Source organism: Cheilinus undulatus, linkage group 19 (genome assembly GCF_018320785.1).
Source record: "Cheilinus undulatus linkage group 19, ASM1832078v1, whole genome shotgun sequence".
Lineage (NCBI taxonomy): Eukaryota > Metazoa > Chordata > Actinopteri > Labriformes > Labridae > Cheilinus > Cheilinus undulatus.
The window spans coordinates 26789074-26808779 of NC_054883.1; the positions used below are offsets into that span (position 1 = coordinate 26789074).

General features: G+C 37.4%; 1 protein-coding gene across 6 annotated transcripts; it reads right to left on the bottom strand.

The window, feature by feature from the left end:
• Positions 1-4018: 4018 nt before the first annotated feature.
• LOC121527472 (receptor activity-modifying protein 3-like) lies at positions 4019-17750 on the bottom strand. 6 transcript variants are annotated; one of them, XM_041814447.1, is made up of 4 exons: positions 17467-17750; positions 11953-11978; positions 11711-11861; positions 4019-6802 (listed from the first exon to the last, which is right to left on the bottom strand). In XM_041814447.1, exons 2-4 carry the CDS (start codon positions 11969-11971, stop codon positions 6547-6549), a joined length of 426 nt encoding a protein of 141 aa, XP_041670381.1. In that variant the 5' UTR covers positions 11972-11978; positions 17467-17750; the 3' UTR covers positions 4019-6546. The 6 variants fall into 6 exon arrangements, with proteins under 6 accessions (XP_041670381.1, XP_041670380.1, XP_041670383.1 ...); XM_041814446.1 differs by having other exon boundaries at positions 11711-11864; XM_041814449.1 differs by having other exon boundaries at positions 11711-11881.
• Positions 17751-19706: the final 1956 nt, after the last annotated feature.

Genomic DNA, 19706 nt, shown 5'->3' on the forward strand with positions numbered 1-19706 from the left:
ACACTGCACATCACCACAAACACACCGTCCCCACTGTGAAGCACGATGATGGCAGCATCATGCTGTGGGGATGCTTCTCAGCCAGCACTAGAAGGTTTGTAAAAGTAGAGGGTAAAATGGTGAACAATCTAATTCAGTTTGACAGAGAACTACAGCTTGGGAGAAGATTTATTTTTCACTTAGACATTGAGCTGAAGCACACAGAGAAAGCTACACAGAAATGGTTTAAAGACAACAAGGGGAATCTTCTGGAGTGGCTGAGTCAAAGCTCAGACTTCAGTCCAATAGAGAATTAGTGACTGGACTTGAAAAGGGCTTTTTACACCTGATCCCTGTGTAATTTTTATTTAATTGACATGTCTTTGTAAAAATCTGTTTTTAATTTGACATTAAAGACGTTTCTTTTTTTTTTGGTCAAAAAGGCCAAGTTGTATTGACCATGATTGACTTATAAAATTAAAAGAAGGGTAAAACATCCAAGGAGGTCAATCTCTATTAGAGACTCTGTGAGAGAGAGGGAGAGGGAAATCCTGTTGTTGTTTTAGTCATGGTGTTATAATGCAGTATTGATGATCAGTAGCAGGACTGCTACTGACATATTCAACTATAAACATCTTTGTCTGACTCAGCATCTGTGATGACAGTTATGTTTTTAAATATACTGTACTACCAGACTTTTCCAGTCTTCCATTTTCCCCTACATCTTTCTTTCTTCTTTGTTACTGTTGTTTTTCTGCCACTATCGTGAGAACGCCGCTGCTGAGAAGTGGTCATGACAATTTCTCCAAACATGTCTGTAGAGAGAACGAGCCTGGAGAATGTCTCTGTTTATCAGTCTGTCCACTATCATACCTATCGGGAACATCCAAACCTGGCGGCAGAGGACAAACGACCTTTCACCTAGATCAACTCTTAGCATGCTCAGCATGTCTCCATTTTGTCAGGATATTTATTTATTCAGATATTGATTAATATTAAAATGTGGTGTTCATTTGACTAAATCTGTCCTTTTAAACCTGCCATTCTGACTGAAATCGTACAAAAGCTTCTCCATCAGTCTGACCCTCATATTTCTCAGACTCTGTCATCACAGCAGTTTTCCTATGACCACCAGTGTCTGTCCTTCTGGATCTGTTTCTTCTGTTTCACTGACTCATCAAACACAGTCATATATTTACATTACTCTGCCCCCCTAAATACGGGATAGATTTATATTTACAGTTTTCTGTTTTACAGTGCAACCCTCAGGGTCATTTGATGAATATTTACAACTTCCTGATGTTGATCACAGCTGACTGTTCTCCATCCAAAACAGAGGGACAATAAACCAGGATAAATGATGGAGGGATGTAAATATGACAGAAACAATTTAAGGTGGTGTTAGGTGATAAATCCACATTTCGTCTGATTTTCAGAAATGTCCCCAGGCTGTAAATATGATGGTAAACTTGATTAAATCTGTGACAGGAATAGATGATCATCAGCTCACTGCATCTCTGCAGCTGTGACCCACTTTTCAAAAATGTTCATTAAACTTTCATCGTTCATCTCCAGGAGAGTTATGAACATGGAGGAAGGAAGATGCTGCATCTGCAGAGCCAACGCAATCACTGATAAATCTCAGAGAAACAGGAAATATTAGAGAAACTATAAAATTATGCATCAGTGAGCCACATTAGATTACTCTGATTGGAAAACTAAATAGTGGAGAAACTGAGAAAAATATGAAACTATACATCAGTGAACCATGTTGTATTATTCCTACAGAAAACCAAATATTAGAGAAATTCTGAGAAAAATATGAAAGTACACATCAGTGAGATGTGTTTGAGAAGTAAAACTTTAATACTAAGAAAATCCTTATCTGAAACAAATGAAACAAAGTAACATATTTCATGCTAACTGCTGAATGAGATGGTCCTGACCTCAGTACAGGCCTAGTTAAGACACACGAGATGACCTCTTACCTTAGTACAGGTTTTGTTAAGACTGATGAGATGACCTCTAACCTCAGTATGGACCCTGTTAACGGCCGAATGAGACGATCTGTAACCTCGGTACAGGCCCTGTTAAGGCTGAATAAGATGGTTCTAACCTCAGTACAGGCCTAGTTAAGACACACGAGATGACCTCTAACCTCAGTGTGGGCCCCGTTAATGCTGAATCAGGTGTGTTTTCTAAATACCTTTCTGTCCATGTCTATTCCTTGTTCTTGGACCCTTAGGTAACCATCAGCTGTCAGGAACCCATAGCCCCCAAAGTGATCCACCATTACTAGGGCCTTCGTTGACCCTTGTGGTTCCCCACAGCTTTCTCCTGCTGTAGTCCTCAGAGATGTGGTCTCTGTCCTTCTTTGTGATTATAATTAATTGGATGTTTTTAAGGTTTAGACCTGCTTTTATTTTTCTAATGTCTCTTTACAAGAGTACTGACCATCAACCTTAGAAGTAATTCGGAGTGCTTGTTCGAGCCCTCCCGTCACCCCTGGGTGAGCGCTCGGTGTTCACTCTTCCAGGCTCCACCCACTTCCCTGCATTCTTCTGTGTTGTGGGAAAGCTTGACGTTTCCTTCCTGCTGGACTGAAGCTGCAGGGCGAGGAGTCCTTCAGCTGATATCTTCTCTCTGTGTTTGTTTCCTCCAAATAAAAAAATAGTTCAGTTTTCTGTGTTTACATTGAAGCAGTCGTCCAATCAAAGGGCAGAATCATTGTCTGATTGTCTTTACAGGAAGTAGCTCAAATGTTATTGTTTCAGGCATTTAAACAGAATCAATTCTAGATCTCGATCCACTAGTTACAAAACAGAAAGGATTATGATTATTAGCACTTTATAATTCATACATGACTTCAGCTGTTTTTTTTTTTTTTGTTATTTTAATGCCATATGGCCATTTTGATGTAGAAAATGAATTTAAGCATCCCTGGTAGAAGAAATGTCCACCACTGTCCCGTCTGTTTCTATAAATGTTGTCAACTACAAATGACTGTCAGGAACTAGAAGGGTCATCACATTTCACAGGGTTAGATTACACCAAGACACCTGTAACTCAGTTTTAGCAGGGCAGAGGGGCTGTAAGAGTAAAAATTTAAACTGGGACTGAGCCTTGAGTGGAGTCCTTCAGGGGTCAGACCCAGTATCAGTGGTGGATTAAGTCATTTTGGGGTCCAAGGTGAACACAGGCAAGGTGGCTGGTGTTCACCTCATCAATTTCAAATGGCCAGAATACATGCTGGTGCAGGAGAAAGGGTTAAGTTAATTATGCGTTCATGGGGTCCCTAGGCGACTGCCTACCTTTGCCTACTGAAAAAGTCTGCCTCTGCCCAGTTTCATTAATAGTTTAAATATCTGACATCTGTATATTTGTTCTGTTAACCCTAACCCTACCTTATTAAGGTGATCTTAGGTAACCATCAGCTGTCAGGAACCCATAGTCCCCAGAGTGATGCATCACTAGGGGCTTCATCGTCTTAAACAGACATGACCAAATGAAAACTTATTGCTGACCTGTTTGGGACTTAGTACAGATGAACAGATAATTATTGATCTATATTCATTAAGAGTGTTTGAAAATTAATCTCTCTGTGTTATGTGAGACCATAGAATCTTAAAAATCACCTTTACAAGCCTCTTAACTGATGAGTAGAGCACCACCATGGTACTGATACCAACAAATCCCATACCTACCAGATATAAATAAAACAGATATTAATGCTTTGGTACCCCACCAACCAAACAAGACCCCCTACCACTCCAAATAAAAGGCAGTGTCTAGGCGCAAAGACCATTTAGCTCCAGTATCTGAAAAAACAAACAAATGATACCCAACCTTCCTGAAAAGGGTTGTACTCAAGCACGGTTGTGTTCTCTTTGGACCGTGCTCGAGTAGACCTGACTAAAGACCACCTGACCAACCAGAGTTGGGTCTACTCTTAGATGGACTGGACTTTGGGGCCCTTATGAGACACTAGCCTGAATCCCAAACAGATGAAGTTTGTTTGTTCATGAAGGAGAACAAAAGAGACATTTCAGAGATTTAATGGAGGAATTTTGAGTGTTTCACAGACAGAGGGTCACAGTTTGAAGTAAAATCATTGAGCTGCAGCGTGCTGAGGTGGAGATTAGAGGACGTTTACAAACAGACGTGTAGAGAGAGAGCAGCGTGAACATGAATAATTACAACTTAGAGCTTCTGTGTGCTCATTTATGATCCAGTCTTTGGTTCACACAACCGCCCTCTAAAACTACAACCATTAAACGATTGAAATACCATCACGGACCAGTCTGAGTTTGTTTAGTTCCAAGTCAGACAGACTGTTGCCCAGACAAGTCCTTTGAGCTCAAACTGATGAGTCCTTTACAGTTAAACAGAAACCTTTTCAGTCTGTAGACTTAACAGTCAAGTCCTTTGAGTCTAATTAGGCAAGTCCTTTGCGGCTGACCTTCTGAATCACAGGGTTCACAGACTTTTGGCTTTCAGCATCGGTTCATCCTCAGATAACAGGACTAAAAATCAATACTCCGAGTCATCCAGCTCAGAGATTTCATCTTTATCCTTCTGGTCCAGTTACCAAATCACTGATGACTTTATCCTCCAAGTCTCTGACAATTAGCTTAGCTTAGTTTAGTTAGAACACTCCAAACAAGGACAACGGGACAGTTAGTATCCTCCAAAAGAAAACCTGATAGTTTGAATCTAGTTCTTAGATTTCTGGGGCTGTCAGAGAAGAGGTTGTGTCAGCAGTTAAGAGATCATGACCTCTTGACTAGTCTTTAATACTTCCAATCAAACCTGGTTTTCTGCTCTAGATGTCTGCTGGATCTACAATCCATTCTCCTCTCATTCAGGTAACTTCTGTTTGTCAAACTGATTTAATCTGCAGTACGAGACGTTCTATCAGGCACACATGGTAAAGGTCTGAGATCCAAAAATCACTATCAAACTTAAACAGTATGTAAAACAATATGTAGCAAAAAAAAAGTGAATCCAGCATAAACTGCTGAAAAATGTGTCTACTTTTTTAAAGCCAAAATGTATTCTGAAGGAGGAACTGAGTTTGACTTATAGGGCTTGGAAGTCGACTGAGATGATATGTGTGTATGTGACAGAATGTTGGGACTCTCTAAGGCTGGGCATTCACTGTGTGATTTTCGTCCAATCCAGCCACGGATTTTGACAACTTTCAGTCGGATCGGGCGTCGTTTGTCGTGCTTTGTACAGGGGGGTACGACAGCCGTCCACGGCTCGACGAGGTGCTCCCAACTGGTTGGATGGATTTCTGACATGTTTGATATTTTGGTGGTATGACTCCAGACAATCCACAGTCAGAGCAGAAACACAAGCAGAATAAACAAGTTCGGGGATTTTTCCTTGGTAAACTGTCAGACAACGTTCTAAATTACCATGACAACAGATGGAATGACTTTCTAATGCCCTCACAGTCATGCTATGATAAAGGAAATAAACAAGCAGGAAATATTCCTACCCACGGACCTGCAGCTGACACAGAGGTGATGCTGTTTGTGTGTGGGATAGAGAGAGAAAGCGGGGGGGAGGTATGACTGGAAACACTTCCCCCCCAGGGTTTGAGACTTTTCAAAAAGGAAACTCCACGGATTTCTGAAACAGTCCATCTCGACTTCACTCGTGACTCAGTTTTAGCACATAAATTGTGCATGATAGGCGTGCGTCGTAAGCAACTCAGTCGCACAGTATGAGTTGACATTCTGCCTCTACTGTCGTATGGTTGACTTGAAATCGCACAGTGTATGCCCTGTTTAAGTGAGATCAAAAGAGAACAGCACAGCAACCATAGACAGAGCTAACCTGATTGGTTCATCCTCTACCTGTCTTTATTGGCTGGTTCATCCTCAACCAGTTTCTATTGGTTGGTCTATCCTTTACCTGTTTCTATTGTTTGGTCAATACTTTACCTGTTTCTACTGGCTGGTTCATCCTCTACCTGTTTCTATTGGTTGGTTCATCCTCTACTTGTTTCTATCGGCTGGTTCATCCTCTACCTGTTTCTATTGTTTGGTCAATACTTTACCTGTTTCTATTGGCTGGTTCATCCTCTACCTGTTTCTATTGGTTGATACATCCTCTACCTGTTTCTATTGGATGTGCTATCATCTACCTGTTTCCATTGGTTGGCTGATCCTCTACTTGTTTCTATTGTTTGGTCAGTACTTTACCTGTTTCTTCTGGTTGGTCTATCCTTTCCCTGTTTGTATTGGTTGTGCTATGGTCTGCCTCTTCCTATTGCTTGGTCAGTTTTCTACCTGTTTCTTATGGTTGTACCATCCTCTACCTGTGTCTATTGGTTGGTCAATCCTTTATTTGTTTCTATTGGTTGGTCTATACTCAGAGTAAAGTATCATTTTGACACACCAGCAGAGTCAACCTGAATGAGAGCAGCATGGTTGGATCATTGACAAAAGATAATTGATTACTGATTAATCAGAGGTCAGAGTTCTTTGGCAGGACTGTTCTTTCCTTTGGCTCCAGTCAGAATCCAACACACTTGTTTTACAGTGCTGTCCTCTGATGCTAAGCTAACAGGTCGCTCCTCTTACTGCACCACACCACGATGGCGATCATGGCCAGCGTGAGAAAGACTGGGATGAGGATGAGCACAGTGAGCATCTCATCTGGAGGGTCCACCCAGTCCGGAGGGGGGTCAGTACAGTTAGAGAAGAACTGTTTATGTATGCGGATGATGAAGCTCTCTACCAGAGGGTTAGGCCAAAAACACTGGGTGCCTTCAGACTTTTCTTCAGTGCAGCGAGTGAAGACGTCGTACTCACTGTGGAGGAGAGAGAGAGGGGGGATTAATATAGGACAGGGACTGTTAGAATAGGAACCTCCTGTTGGGACAGGAACTGTTAAGACAGGAACTTCTGTTAAGGACAGGGACTAGCTTTTAGGACAGGAAAAATAGGACAGCCACTAACTGTGGACAGGGGCTTCCTGTCCATGTTCAGACTCTCAGCCCTAGCCTAGCCCCAACCCCCAGTCTGTTCCCACTGCTTCATCAGTGTTGTGTAAATGTGTATGAATGGTATCTTTTTTGTTTTGTGTGTGTAGTTAGTGTGTCTTTTGTATTATGTGAACTATGTGTGAAGTTAGTGTGTCTTTTGTATTTCTGTCTACAATGTGTGTAGTGTGTCTTTTGTATTCATTGTGTGTAGTTAGTGTGTCTTGTATTCATTGTGAACTTTGTGTGTTTATTTTATTATTTATTCATTTAACCTTTATTATTATTATTTATGTGTAGTTATTGTGTCTCTTGTATTATGTGTACTATGTGTGTAGTTAGTGTGTCTTTTGTATTTATTGTGTATTGTGTAAAGCTAGTGTTTATTTTCTATTTATTGTTTATGGTGTGTGTTGTTAGTGTGAATTTTGTATTTACTGTGTACTTTGTGTGGTATGTGTGAATTTTGTATCTGTATTGTGTGTGTAGTCAGCATGTATTTTGTATTTCTTTTATCTTTATTATTTTTTTTTGAACATGTATAAAAGTGAAAATATAAATAACTTAAAAAGTAAAAAACAAACAAACAAACAAACAACAAAGAACAATCTGAGATTGTCACCATAACAAATACCTGTGCATTGTGTGTAGTTAGTGTGTATTTTGTACTTATTCTTTATTGTGTGTGTAGTTAGCGTGAATTTTGGATTTATTGTTTATTGTGTGTGTAGTGTGTATTTTTTATTGTTTATTGTGTGTGTAGTTAGTGTGTATTTTTTATTTGTTGTTTATTGTGTGTGTAGTTTGCGTGTATTTTGTTTTCATTGTGTATTGTGTGTAGTTACTGTGTATTTTGTATGCATTGTGTATTGTGTGTTGTAAATGTGTATTTTGTATTGTGTGTGTCTGTTGTGTATGGTGCAGCAGCAGCTGGATATCTTCAGGCGACACTGACTGACCTTCTGAGTGTTTATCCAGCTTTGACCTAATTCTTTCTGTGACCTCTGACCTTTAACAGCAGGAGGAGGAGTCATGATGGAGAGCATTCAGAGGAAGAAAAAAATACTTTTACAGTGCAATCACTGAAAGATCATTTTAAATTTATTTAATGAGTTGACTATGATGCCAGGGCTTGACAGCTTGCAGCAATTTGCATCATTAAGGAAAAACGATAAAACAATCTAAAGTCTTAGAGCTTCTGTATATAATTATACAATATTTTAGAATATGAAAGTGTGTATGTTATAATACTAAATTATAAACTATAATATAATATACTTTTTAATGTAATAAACAATAAAATATGGTATAATATAGTTTGATATAACCTTTAATGTAATAGCATTTTATAATAAAACAAAATAGAATATAATGATCCAAAATAATGTAACACCATTTGTTACGATACATTCTAGTCCATTATATCGTTAAATAATGTTGTATAATAATGTATTGTTATGAGGAAGTTTTAAGAGCTCGAATGTTTGTTATAGGTCATTTCCACCGAGCGGTCTGGTTCAGTTCAGTGCAGCACATTTTTTTGCGTTTCCATAGAGCAAAAGTTGGAAAAGGTCCCAAAAAAATGACCCGTACTGTTCCATTTTTTGGGGTACCAATCTTACCTATCCATCCCAAAAAGGCAGAGCTACACACTCAACAATAGGGGGTTGTATTGACGTCACGCCAGTGTGAGACACAACTGCTCCGCTCCAGAGTGCAAAACACAGAAATCCTGTAGATACTGCGATCTGGCTACAAATCAAGTTTCCTGGGCCTCATGTACAAAGGGTGCGTACGCACAAAAATGTGACGTACGTTCTTTTTCATGGCAAAGTTCCGATGTATCAAGAGTGAAATGACCATGGAAATATGCGGTGCCTCACGCCAATTTCATGGCTGGCGTACGCACGTTTCTACAGCTGTGGATCCTTTGGCGACACTTAGAGGTGATGCTGGGAATCTGTTATAATAGAAAAATGTGATGTGCACATCAGAGACACATGAACAAGTAACACTGATGAACAATTAACACACACGTGTCTGCAATTACACAAGTGGATGTAAAAGCATGCTAAGTGGTAAAAATAAATACCGTTAACAACAATGGCTTTAGCAGTATTAGAAGACATTGTAAATGGTGCAATACGAAGAGAGTGTGTGTTTAGAGACAGAGAGGATTTACTGGCGCATGATGACAACTGGCTCATCAGCCACTTTAGGTTCCCGAGGGTAATCCTCCTGGTACTGTGCGCAGAGCGCGACACAGCGAGAAGCCATGCACTGCCTGTATCCATACAGGTGCTGACCACACTGGAGTTCCTAGCAACTGGGGCATTCCAGAGGGACCTGGCCAACTGATCGGCACTTTGCCAGTCAACCCTGAACCAAGCCATGCCAGCTGTGTGGGACGAAATTATCCGTACGTCCGCCAGGTAGCCTATATCAAATTCCCATACAATGCAGCTGAACAGGTCAACATTAAAGTGCAATTTGCAGCGAGAGCCGGTTTTCATAATGTAATCAGAGCTATCGACTGCACACACATTGCTAGAAAAGCGCCATCAAATGATGAATTAGTATATGTCAACACAAAAATTTTTCATTTGATCAATGTACAGATCATATGTAATGCGCAAATGCAATTAATCAACATTGTGGCGAGGTAGCCTGGTTCAACGCACGATTCATACATTCTGAATAACTTCATGGTTGGGAACAGACTACAAGCTGGCACTGTGTGCGATGGGGGGGCTTCTAGGTGAGTGCATTTATTTGTTTAATTGTCCTAATATTAATCCCCCTGATGCGCATTGAGCATGTGCACCCCTAAATACTATCCCGTCTTCACAGCATCATTACTAGTCAGTGGTTAAAGTTAGTGACTTTATGTTTTTTGTTAAAGTACAGCTTCAGATCTTTCCAACAAGCCCCTGATTGTGTCTGTGTGCAAAATACTCATTTTAAATAACCCCATGCATGAAGTCTGAAATCCATGCGTAAAGTGTGAAATGTCTTAATCAGCCTCACCTTTTCCCTGGCGCACTTCAGCATTAATTTGCAACAATAGTGTGTGATCCATGTAAGTAGTGTATAAAATTAACAATTGGAAACTGTAAATCCAGTTTACTTTGTCTGCTTTGCGGCGACTCTCTGTTCAAACGGGTTGAGCCCCTCTTCTCCTGTCCCCCCGCCTGATTTGGCCAAACTTTGCCGGTGGGCTGCTGTTCTCTGCTTCACATCCACCTTGATGTCGGACCATTTCTTCTTCAATTCAGCATGTGTGCGGTTTTCTGACCCCACAGCATTGACAGCCTCATGATCATATAAGGCACACATCAGCCTGTTCTATTGCTGGATGTGAAGCTAAATTAATGTGGGTGTTCTGTGAATATGAAGTTTTAGATCAGTTGATTCTTGGTATTGTAACTCGTTATTCATCTCCTTCTTACTTACGTAACCTGTGAAAACATCACTCTGTGGTTGTTGAATGTTCTTGAAAAGTTCAGGCTGCAGCCTAGATCAGCACACCCAGGATTTCTGACTTAATCTTGTTTGATTTTAACACCAACTAAACCTTTAGTTTAATTTTAATGTGGCGAATTCTCATGGTACAACTCTAAGCTTTGATGTTATGTCATAGAAACTGTTATAGACTAGATATATTCACGTATTAACGTACCGTTACAACTCAAAACATTTCTGTACACGTATTCCAACAGCTGAGGATTTGCACTGAACCTGGTTAACATGATTAAGATGTAGTTATTTTTCAGCTAAAATACAGCTGTTTAATGCTTCTTCCCCACTGACTTCTGTTACTTATCCTTTCTACAACTTGTGGCTGGAGTGGTAGACTCAAGCTGCATGTGACTTCACATGTGTGCTTTTACAGCCCGCCCACCAAGTGAGGGTACAGGTATCTGTGGAAACGAAAACAATTTTGGTATTTAGCGTACTGAAAACATACCAAACCGTACTCAATCAAACTGGACCACTTGATGGAAACACAGCTTTAGGCCCTGTCCACATGGAGACAAAAATGATATATTGCCATTTTGTTTTGAAAAAGTTTTCCATAAAGATGGGATCGTTTCAGGAAATATCGGCATAAGCACGGAACCACTGAAAACGACTGAAAATGCTGTAGTGCATATGCCAAGCCTGTAAGTTGCACTGTAACGCTGCCACAGAAATGCACCAAAGAGAGAAGAAGATCACAGAAAACTGACATAAACTTTCTTCTAGTTGCCCTTCTGGTTGTTCTCCACGTTGGATTTAAGAACATCTGGTGTATGCATTTCTTGGTGGTGGTAAAGGAGCATCAGATTTTGCTGTAAAAGCCATAATAAGCTCAGTAGCTTCTGCAGCACGAACACAACCCTGTAATCCACCATTGTTGTTTTGGCCGGACCCACGCAGGCGTCTTAAGAGAGCTACGCTATGTGTGACATAATCGTTTAAAGAAAGATGCGGTTGGCCGTCCACATGGAAACGAGACGGTAGTCGTTTACGGATTTGTGCACTCTGGGACCCATTTTTAGAAAGTATCATTTACAGTCGCCCAAAATGCCATTTCCATGTGGATGAAACGCCGATACAACAAAAAAGCTTTTGCATATACTCCTGAATCCGACTCTGTGTGGACTAAGGGGCCTTAGTATTAATGTTTGTTCAGGGATTTAGTGGTCTTATCTGATGAACAGGGTCAGAATAGTGCTCCTAATAAAGTGGTCTTACCTGATGAAGTGGGTCAGGTTGCACCAGTTTCGAGGGTCCACCTGGTCCATATCTTTCCTGAAGTAGACTCCACAGACCTCCACCTCCCGCTGAAGACGAGACTCATTACACCACATGTGAGGAGGTGACGGAGTTTCCATGGTTACACCAGCTGCTGAAAATAATCAATAACTGCTTTGATCATATTGATTAACTCTGATTAATGTGCTGACTGATTGATCAGTAAATGATTGATTACTCACCTGTGAGTCCTCTGATCATAGACACACTGACTGAAAAAAAAGAAAAAATATTCAAACATGTTTTAATTGTTCTACTAAACGGCTCTTTACTGTGTGCCACTGTAACCAGCTACTGTTTGAGTGCCAATTTCCTTCCCTCCATCCTGTGTCCTTATTAAATTCACATCAAAAAGACAAATTGGTACCAAATTTAAAGCAACCAGCTCTACTGGGCTGAACCAAATGATCTGGATTTCTAAACAGAGAGAAGCGAGAGAGACTGGACGGACATCAGCTGAGGAGTAAGGGTAAGATCAGATTCTAATGCTAAATCAGGACTAAACCAAACTGGGCTGAACCAAACTGAACTGAAACAAAACAGACTGAACCAACCTGGACTGAACCAAACTGGACTGGACCAAACTGGATTAAACCAAAATGGACAGAATCAAACCAGACTGAACCAAACAAGAATGGACCAAACTGGACTGTACCAAACTGAACTGAATCAAATTGGACTGAGCCAAACTGGACTGAAACAAAGCAGACTGAACCAGCCTAGACTGAACCAAACTGCATGGAACCAAACCTGACTGGGTCAAACCGGACTGAACCAAACTGGACCGAACCAATCTGAAGTGAACCAAAATGGACTGAACCAAACCAGACTAGACCAAACTTGAGTGGATCACACTGGACTGAGCCAAACTGAACTGAACTGAACAGGACTGGACCAACTCTGGATTGAACGAGACCCGACTAGACCAAACTGGATTGAACCAAACCAGACTGAGCCAGCCTGGACTGGAACAAACCGGACTGGACCAAACTGGACTGAGCAAAATCAGACTGGACCAAACCGGACTGGACCAAATTAAATGGAACCAAACCAGACTGATCAAAAGTGGACTGGAACAAACCAAACTAGACAAAGCGTTGAAATGAGTGAAAAAGTCAAAATGAGTAAAAGAGTGAAAATGAGTTATAGAATCAAAATGAGTTAAGGAACCAAAATGAATGAAAGACTCAAAATGAGAAAAGAGATTAAATGAGTGAAGGAGTCAAAACGAGTGACAGAGTCATAAAGTGTGAAAGATTCTATATGAGCAAAGTAGTCCAAATGAGTAATGGAGTCAAAATGAGTGAAAGGAGCCAAAATAAGTAAAGGAGAAAATGAGTGAAAGAATCAAAATGAATGAAAGAGTCAAAAAGAGTGGAAGAGTCAAAATGAGTAAAGGGGTCAAAATGATTAAAGGAGTCAAAATAAGTGAAGGACTCAAAATAAGTTAAGGAGTCAAAATGAGTGAAAGAGTCAAAATGAGTAAAGGGGTCAAAATGATTAAAGGAGTCAAAATAAGTGAAGGACTCAAAATAAGTTAAGGAGTCAAAATGAGTGAAAGAGTTAAAATGAGTAAAGGAGTCAATTGAGTGAAAAGACAATATAAGTTAAGGAGTGAAAATGAGTGAACGAATCAAAATTAGTAAAGAGGTCAAAATGAGTGAAAGAGTCAAAGTGAGTGAAAGAGTTCAAATGAGTGGAAGTGGTTAAAATGAGTAAAGGAACCATAATGAGTGAAAGTCTCATAATGAGTAAAGTAGTAAAAATAAGTGAAAGACTCAAAATGAGTTAAGGAGTCAAAATGAGTGAATTAATTTAAACGAGTTAAAGAGAAAATTGAGTGAAAAGACAATATGAGTAAAGGAGTCAAAATAAGTGAACGAATCAAAATGAGTAAAGGAGTCAAAATGAGTGAAGGAGTCAAAATGAGTGACGGAGTCAAACAACTACACATCAGTATAAACATGATCAACATTATAAACATGATCATCACTAGAAAAAATTATTATTATTAGGGGTGCACCGATCGATCGGCCAAAATCGGTATCGGCGCCGATTTTCTTAATTGTAGGAGTTTGGCGATTGGCCGATCCTTGTAAATAAGATTGGTGGATAAGATCGTTTCGTATGCCTCTACCTACTAAAATGTGAGAAATGAAAGACTAAAGGAACTGATATAATTTAGCAGTTTGGACAGCAATGCTTTAAACTTTTCATTTATATTTGAGAGAACTACATCATGTGCAGTTAAAACAACAAGTTTGTATTGTTTCACAGGTATTGTTCAATGTTATTCAATAAAATAAGATTGGAACATTGAAGGTGTATGCTGTCAGTTATAAAATAAAAAGGTATTGGCCAAAATTGGAATCAGCAGGTAAGGCTTTTTAAAGGTCGGTGATCGGTCAGAAAATTGCAATCTGTGCACCCCTGATTTTTTTTTAACACTAGAAAACATTATCATCACTATAAACATGATCTATCACTGTAAAAGTGATCATCACTATAAACATTATCATCACTATAAACATTATCACCACTAGAAAACATTATCATCACTATAAACATGATCTATCACTATAAAAATAATCATCACTATAAACATTATCATCACTATAAACATTATCATCACTATAAACATGATCTATCACTATAAAAGTGATCATCACTATAAACATTATCACCACTAGAAAACATTATCATCACTATAAACATGATCTATCACTGTAAAAGTGATCATCACTATAAAAGTGATCATCACTATAAACATTATCACCACTAGAAAACATTATCATCACTATAAACATGATCTATCACTATAAAAATAATCATCACTATAAACATTATCATCACTATAAACATTATCACCACTAGAAAACATTATCATCACTATAAACATGATCTATCACTATAAAAATAATCATCACTATAAACATTATCATCACTATAAACATTATCACCACTAGAAAACTTTATCATCACTATAAACATGATCTATCACTATAAAAATGATCATAACTATAAACATTATCATCACTGAAAAAAAACATTATCATCACTATAAACATGATCCATCACTACAAACATGATCATCACTATAAACATGAACATTACTTTAAACATGATCATCACTACAAACATGATCATACTTTAAACATGATCATCACTACACACATGATCCATCACTATAAAAATGATCATAACTATAAACATTATCATCACTAAAAAAAACATTATCATTACTATAAACATGATCCATCACTACAAACATGATCATCACTATAAACATGAACATCACAATAAACATGATCATCACTATAAACATTATCACCACTATAAACATTATCATCACTATAAACATGATCTATCACTATAAAAATGATCATAACTATAAACATTATCATCACTAAAAAAAACATTATCATTACTATAAACATGATCCATCACTACAAACATGATCATCACTATAAACATGAACATCACAATAAACTTGATCATCACTATAAACATGATCATTACTTTAAACATGATCATCACTATAAACATTATCATCACTATAAACATGATCATCTCTAAAAACATGATCATCACTATAAACATGATCATCGCTATAAACATGATCATTACTTTAAACATGATCATCACTATAAACATGATCATCACTGTAAACATGATCATCACTACAAACAATACGGTGGCCCTGAAGGCCAATATGAAATAAATATTTCAAAAGCGCAAAATATATTTCAGAATACACAAAAACATTTCACAATACACAAAAACATTTCACAATACACAAAAACATTTCACAATACACAAAATACATTTCACGATACACAAACATTTCACAAAACACAAAAACATTTCACCGATCGCAAAATACATTTCACGAAACTGGAAAGGGTAGGACCATGGTACTTGTTTGTGATTGGCTAAACCCAAGTCTGTCCGGCATCAGTCATTTATCATTTCCTGTTTACACTTCCTACCGCAATAGCTGAGACAACGCGAAATTACAAGTGTCTACCGGCATGGAAGAGGAACTTGAGTTGATAGCGGAATACTTCAACAAGGGGAATACATATAGTGTGATTCTGATATGCTATCCTCGTATCATGACATACACATTTCAACTGGAACCCTAAAATCGCGCTTAAAGTGTCGTGCCAAAAGAAGTACCCCCGGTAGGACTTGTATCCCCCCTGCCCAAAAAGTCTATTGAGGCAGGGGACCCCACCTCTTCCTTGTGGATGGGGGGTACAAATCCTGGCAAGGCTAAAATGAGACCTAAAATCATTTGTAATTTACATTAAACCAAAGACAAGGCAGTAGTACACCATTTATGCACCCTGATCTTATTTTAAAAGATATTACCGACAAAAACACGATAATGATGAATAAAACAGATGATCAAAACTAATCTTCTGCTTTATACATTCTTTTATTTTCATTTTTATTCACTGAGGTGAAATCTACGCCTGATAGTCGATAGTCAGCTCCTTCGGCAAAGGCGGCAGGGGGATACAAGTCCTACCGGGGGTACTTCTTTTGGCACGACACTTTAAGCGTGATTTTAGGGTTCCAGTTGAAATGTGTATGTCATGATACGAGGAGAGCATATCAAGAATCACACTATATGTATTTCCCTTGTTGAAGTATTCCGCTATCAACTCAAGTTCCTCTTCCATGCCGGTAGACACTTGTAATTTCGCGTTGTCTCAGCTATTGCGGTAAGAAGTGTAAACAGGAAATGATAAATGACTGATGCCGGACAGACTTGGGTTTAGCCAATCACAAACAAGTACCATGGTCCTACCCTTTCCGGTTTCGTGAAATGTATTTTGCGATCGGTGAAATGTTTTTGTGTATTGTGAAATGTTTTTGTGTATTGTGAAATGTTTTTTTCGTATTGTGAAATGTTTTTGTGTATTGTGAAATGTTTTTGTGTATTGTGAAATGTTTTTGTGTATTGTGAAATGTATTTTGCGATCGGTGAAATGTTTGTGTATTGTGAAATGTTTTTGTGTATTGTGAAATGTATTTTGCGATCGGTGAAATGTTTTTGTGTATTGTGAAATGTTTTTGTGTTTTATCAAATATATTTTGCGCTTTTGAAATATTTATTTCGTATTGGCCTTCAGGGCCACCGTACTTCAGGGCCACCGTAACAAACATGATCATTACTTTAAACATGATCATCACTAAAAACATGATCATCACTATAAACATGATCATCTCTATAAACATGATCCATCAATGTTAACATGATCATCACTCTAAACATGATAATCTCGAAAACATGATTAAGCTACTATAAACATGATCCATCACTATAAACATGATCCATCACTATAAACATGATCGGCGTTAATAACATAATCCATCACTAAAAATATGATCATCTCAAAAACATGATCATTAGGCTACTATAAACATGATCCATCACTATAAACATGATCATCTCAAAAACATGATCATTAGGCTACCATAAACATGATCAATAACTATAAACATGATCCATCACTATAAACATGATCATCACTATAAACATGATCATCAAAATAAACATGATCATCGCTATAAACAAGATTATCACTATAAACATGATCATCACTATAAACATGACCCATTACTATAAACATGACCATTTTCAACCCATCAGAAAATCATTAGTGTAATCGACCAGCCTTACTCACGCAGAGACAGAGCCGTGAAAAGTTTGAGGATGGCGACGTGCTGAGGATCCATGACGGCGGGCTTTGAATTAGAGATCAGCTCCAGAAAGGACAGCCTTTGAGGCGAACCATCATCAGCAGAATTAAACAATCAGGTCATTCCAGTAATCGAGCCCGGAATCCAGATCCACATTTAGCAGAGACCGAGTCACACCGACAAACACCAAAAATATCCGATCATGGGGCAGATCTCATCCTCCTCTTTTCATCAGTGATTGTCTCCTTTGAGGATCCACGCACACTGAATCGACCCCGCTCACTGCTACGCTCCTCCCCTTCACAGCCCCCCCTCTCCCATCCTCTCTCTCTCCTTCTTTCTCCTCTTCTCTCAAGAGAGAGGTAGAGAGGGAGGGGGGGGGGAGGTCTCAAACACAGGATTATATCTCGGTGTAATCCTGCTCCCTCTGCTCTTTATGATATTTATTTATTTGATTTTTCTCTTCTCTTATTTACATTAATGGTTATTTTGATTCAATAAAAAGAGACAGAGGATTAAATATCAGATTATTATAGTAGATTACAACATCATTTGATAAAATCAACTCTGCTTGATGTTCAAATGTTATTGTTAATATTGATCTGTAGGTTTAATGAGCAGTGCTGATCAGACATTACTGTGGAAATACTGACCTCGTGTGGTCTGATGGTGAACAGTCCTGACACATGCATATGTTATGAAGTTGATAACATGCTGTACAAACACAAGCAGATAAGAGGTCAATAAGATAGATAGATAGATAGATAGATAGATAGATAGATAGATGTAAAGCTCATGTTTAAATTTCATGTACAGTGAAAAGGAAAATTCTGTATTTTGGGGTTGTTGTAGGACAGGCTGGTGTGTTCTGAACCAACAAAGCAAATTTCAGTCATAACATACAAAAACGTTTATGAATTTAAGCTTCAAACTCATGAAAAATGAGGCAGTAAAATCTGCTCTAGGATGGCGTGACTTTTGGTAAAATGAGCAGAAGCCACACCCACTCAAGAAATACAGTTCAGAGCTAAAAAGAAACAATTTCATTTTCTCATCCTGTTTTTGATTCTTTAGATATTATCTCGTTTCTCACCCTTTAATCAACTCTCAGGTATTTCAAAAATCTCATCTAACCCTGATTATACATGAATTATCATTAAAATGGAATATAAACAATAAACATGATTCATGGATATTAATTAATATGAAATATAAAGATTCAACATGAATCATCATTAATAATTAATATGAAATGTAAAAATTAAACATAAGTCATTAATAATTATTAATATGAAATATAAAGATCAAACATGAGTCATCATTAATAATTAATATGAAACATAAATATTAAACAGGAGTCATCATTAATAATTAACATGAAATATAAAGATTAAACATGAGTCATCAATAACAATTGGTATGAAACATAAATACTGAACATGAGTCATCAATAATATTTTATACTAAATGTAAAAATTAATCATGAGTCATCAACAAAAATCAATATGAAATATGAGATTTAATATGAGTAATTAATAATAATTAATAGGAAATATTAAGATAAAACACCAGATAGCATTAATAGTAAATATGAAACGTATATTACATATAAGCCATCAATAATTATTTCTTTGAAATGTAAAGATTAAACATGATTTATCAATAATAATTTACACAAAGTATAAATTTTAAACATGGGTCATCATTTAAAATTCATATGAAATATAAATATTAAACATGAGTCATTACAATGATTGATATGAAATATAAACATTAAACACGAGTGATAGTAATAATTCAAATGAAATATAAAGATTTAACATGAATCATCAATAATAATTTAGATATAAAATTGAAATTTTAAACATGATCAAATAATCAATACGAAATATAAATTTTAAAGTCTTCATTCATAATAATTTGAAATTTAAAGATTAAACATGAATCATCAATAAAAACATACATGAAATTTAAATATATACCTAAGCCATCATTTATAATAAATATGAAAATTAAATCATAAACATGAGTCATCAATAATAATTTATATGAAATTTAGATATTAAACATGTCACCAGTTATAATTTATATGAACTTTTAGTATTAAACATGAGTCATCATGTATAATAAATATGAAATCTAAATATTAAACATGAGTTATCAATAATAATTTACAAGAAATTTAAATATTAAACACAAGTCATTATTTGTAATAAATATGAAA

Bases quoted from the DNA above. Each gene is read 5' to 3' on its own strand.
- LOC121527472 (XM_041814444.1), bottom strand. From the start codon at position 17,518: ATGGATCCTCAGCACGTCGCCATCCTCAAACTTTTCACGGCTCTGTCT. The intron at 11,865-11,952 runs GTGAGTAATCAA...GATTATTTTCAG, and splicing joins TATGATCAGAGGACTCACAG to CAGCTGGTGTAACCATGGAA. The intron at 6,803-11,710 runs GTAAGACCACTT...TCTCCTCCACAG, and splicing joins AACCTGACCCACTTCATCAG to TGAGTACGACGTCTTCACTC.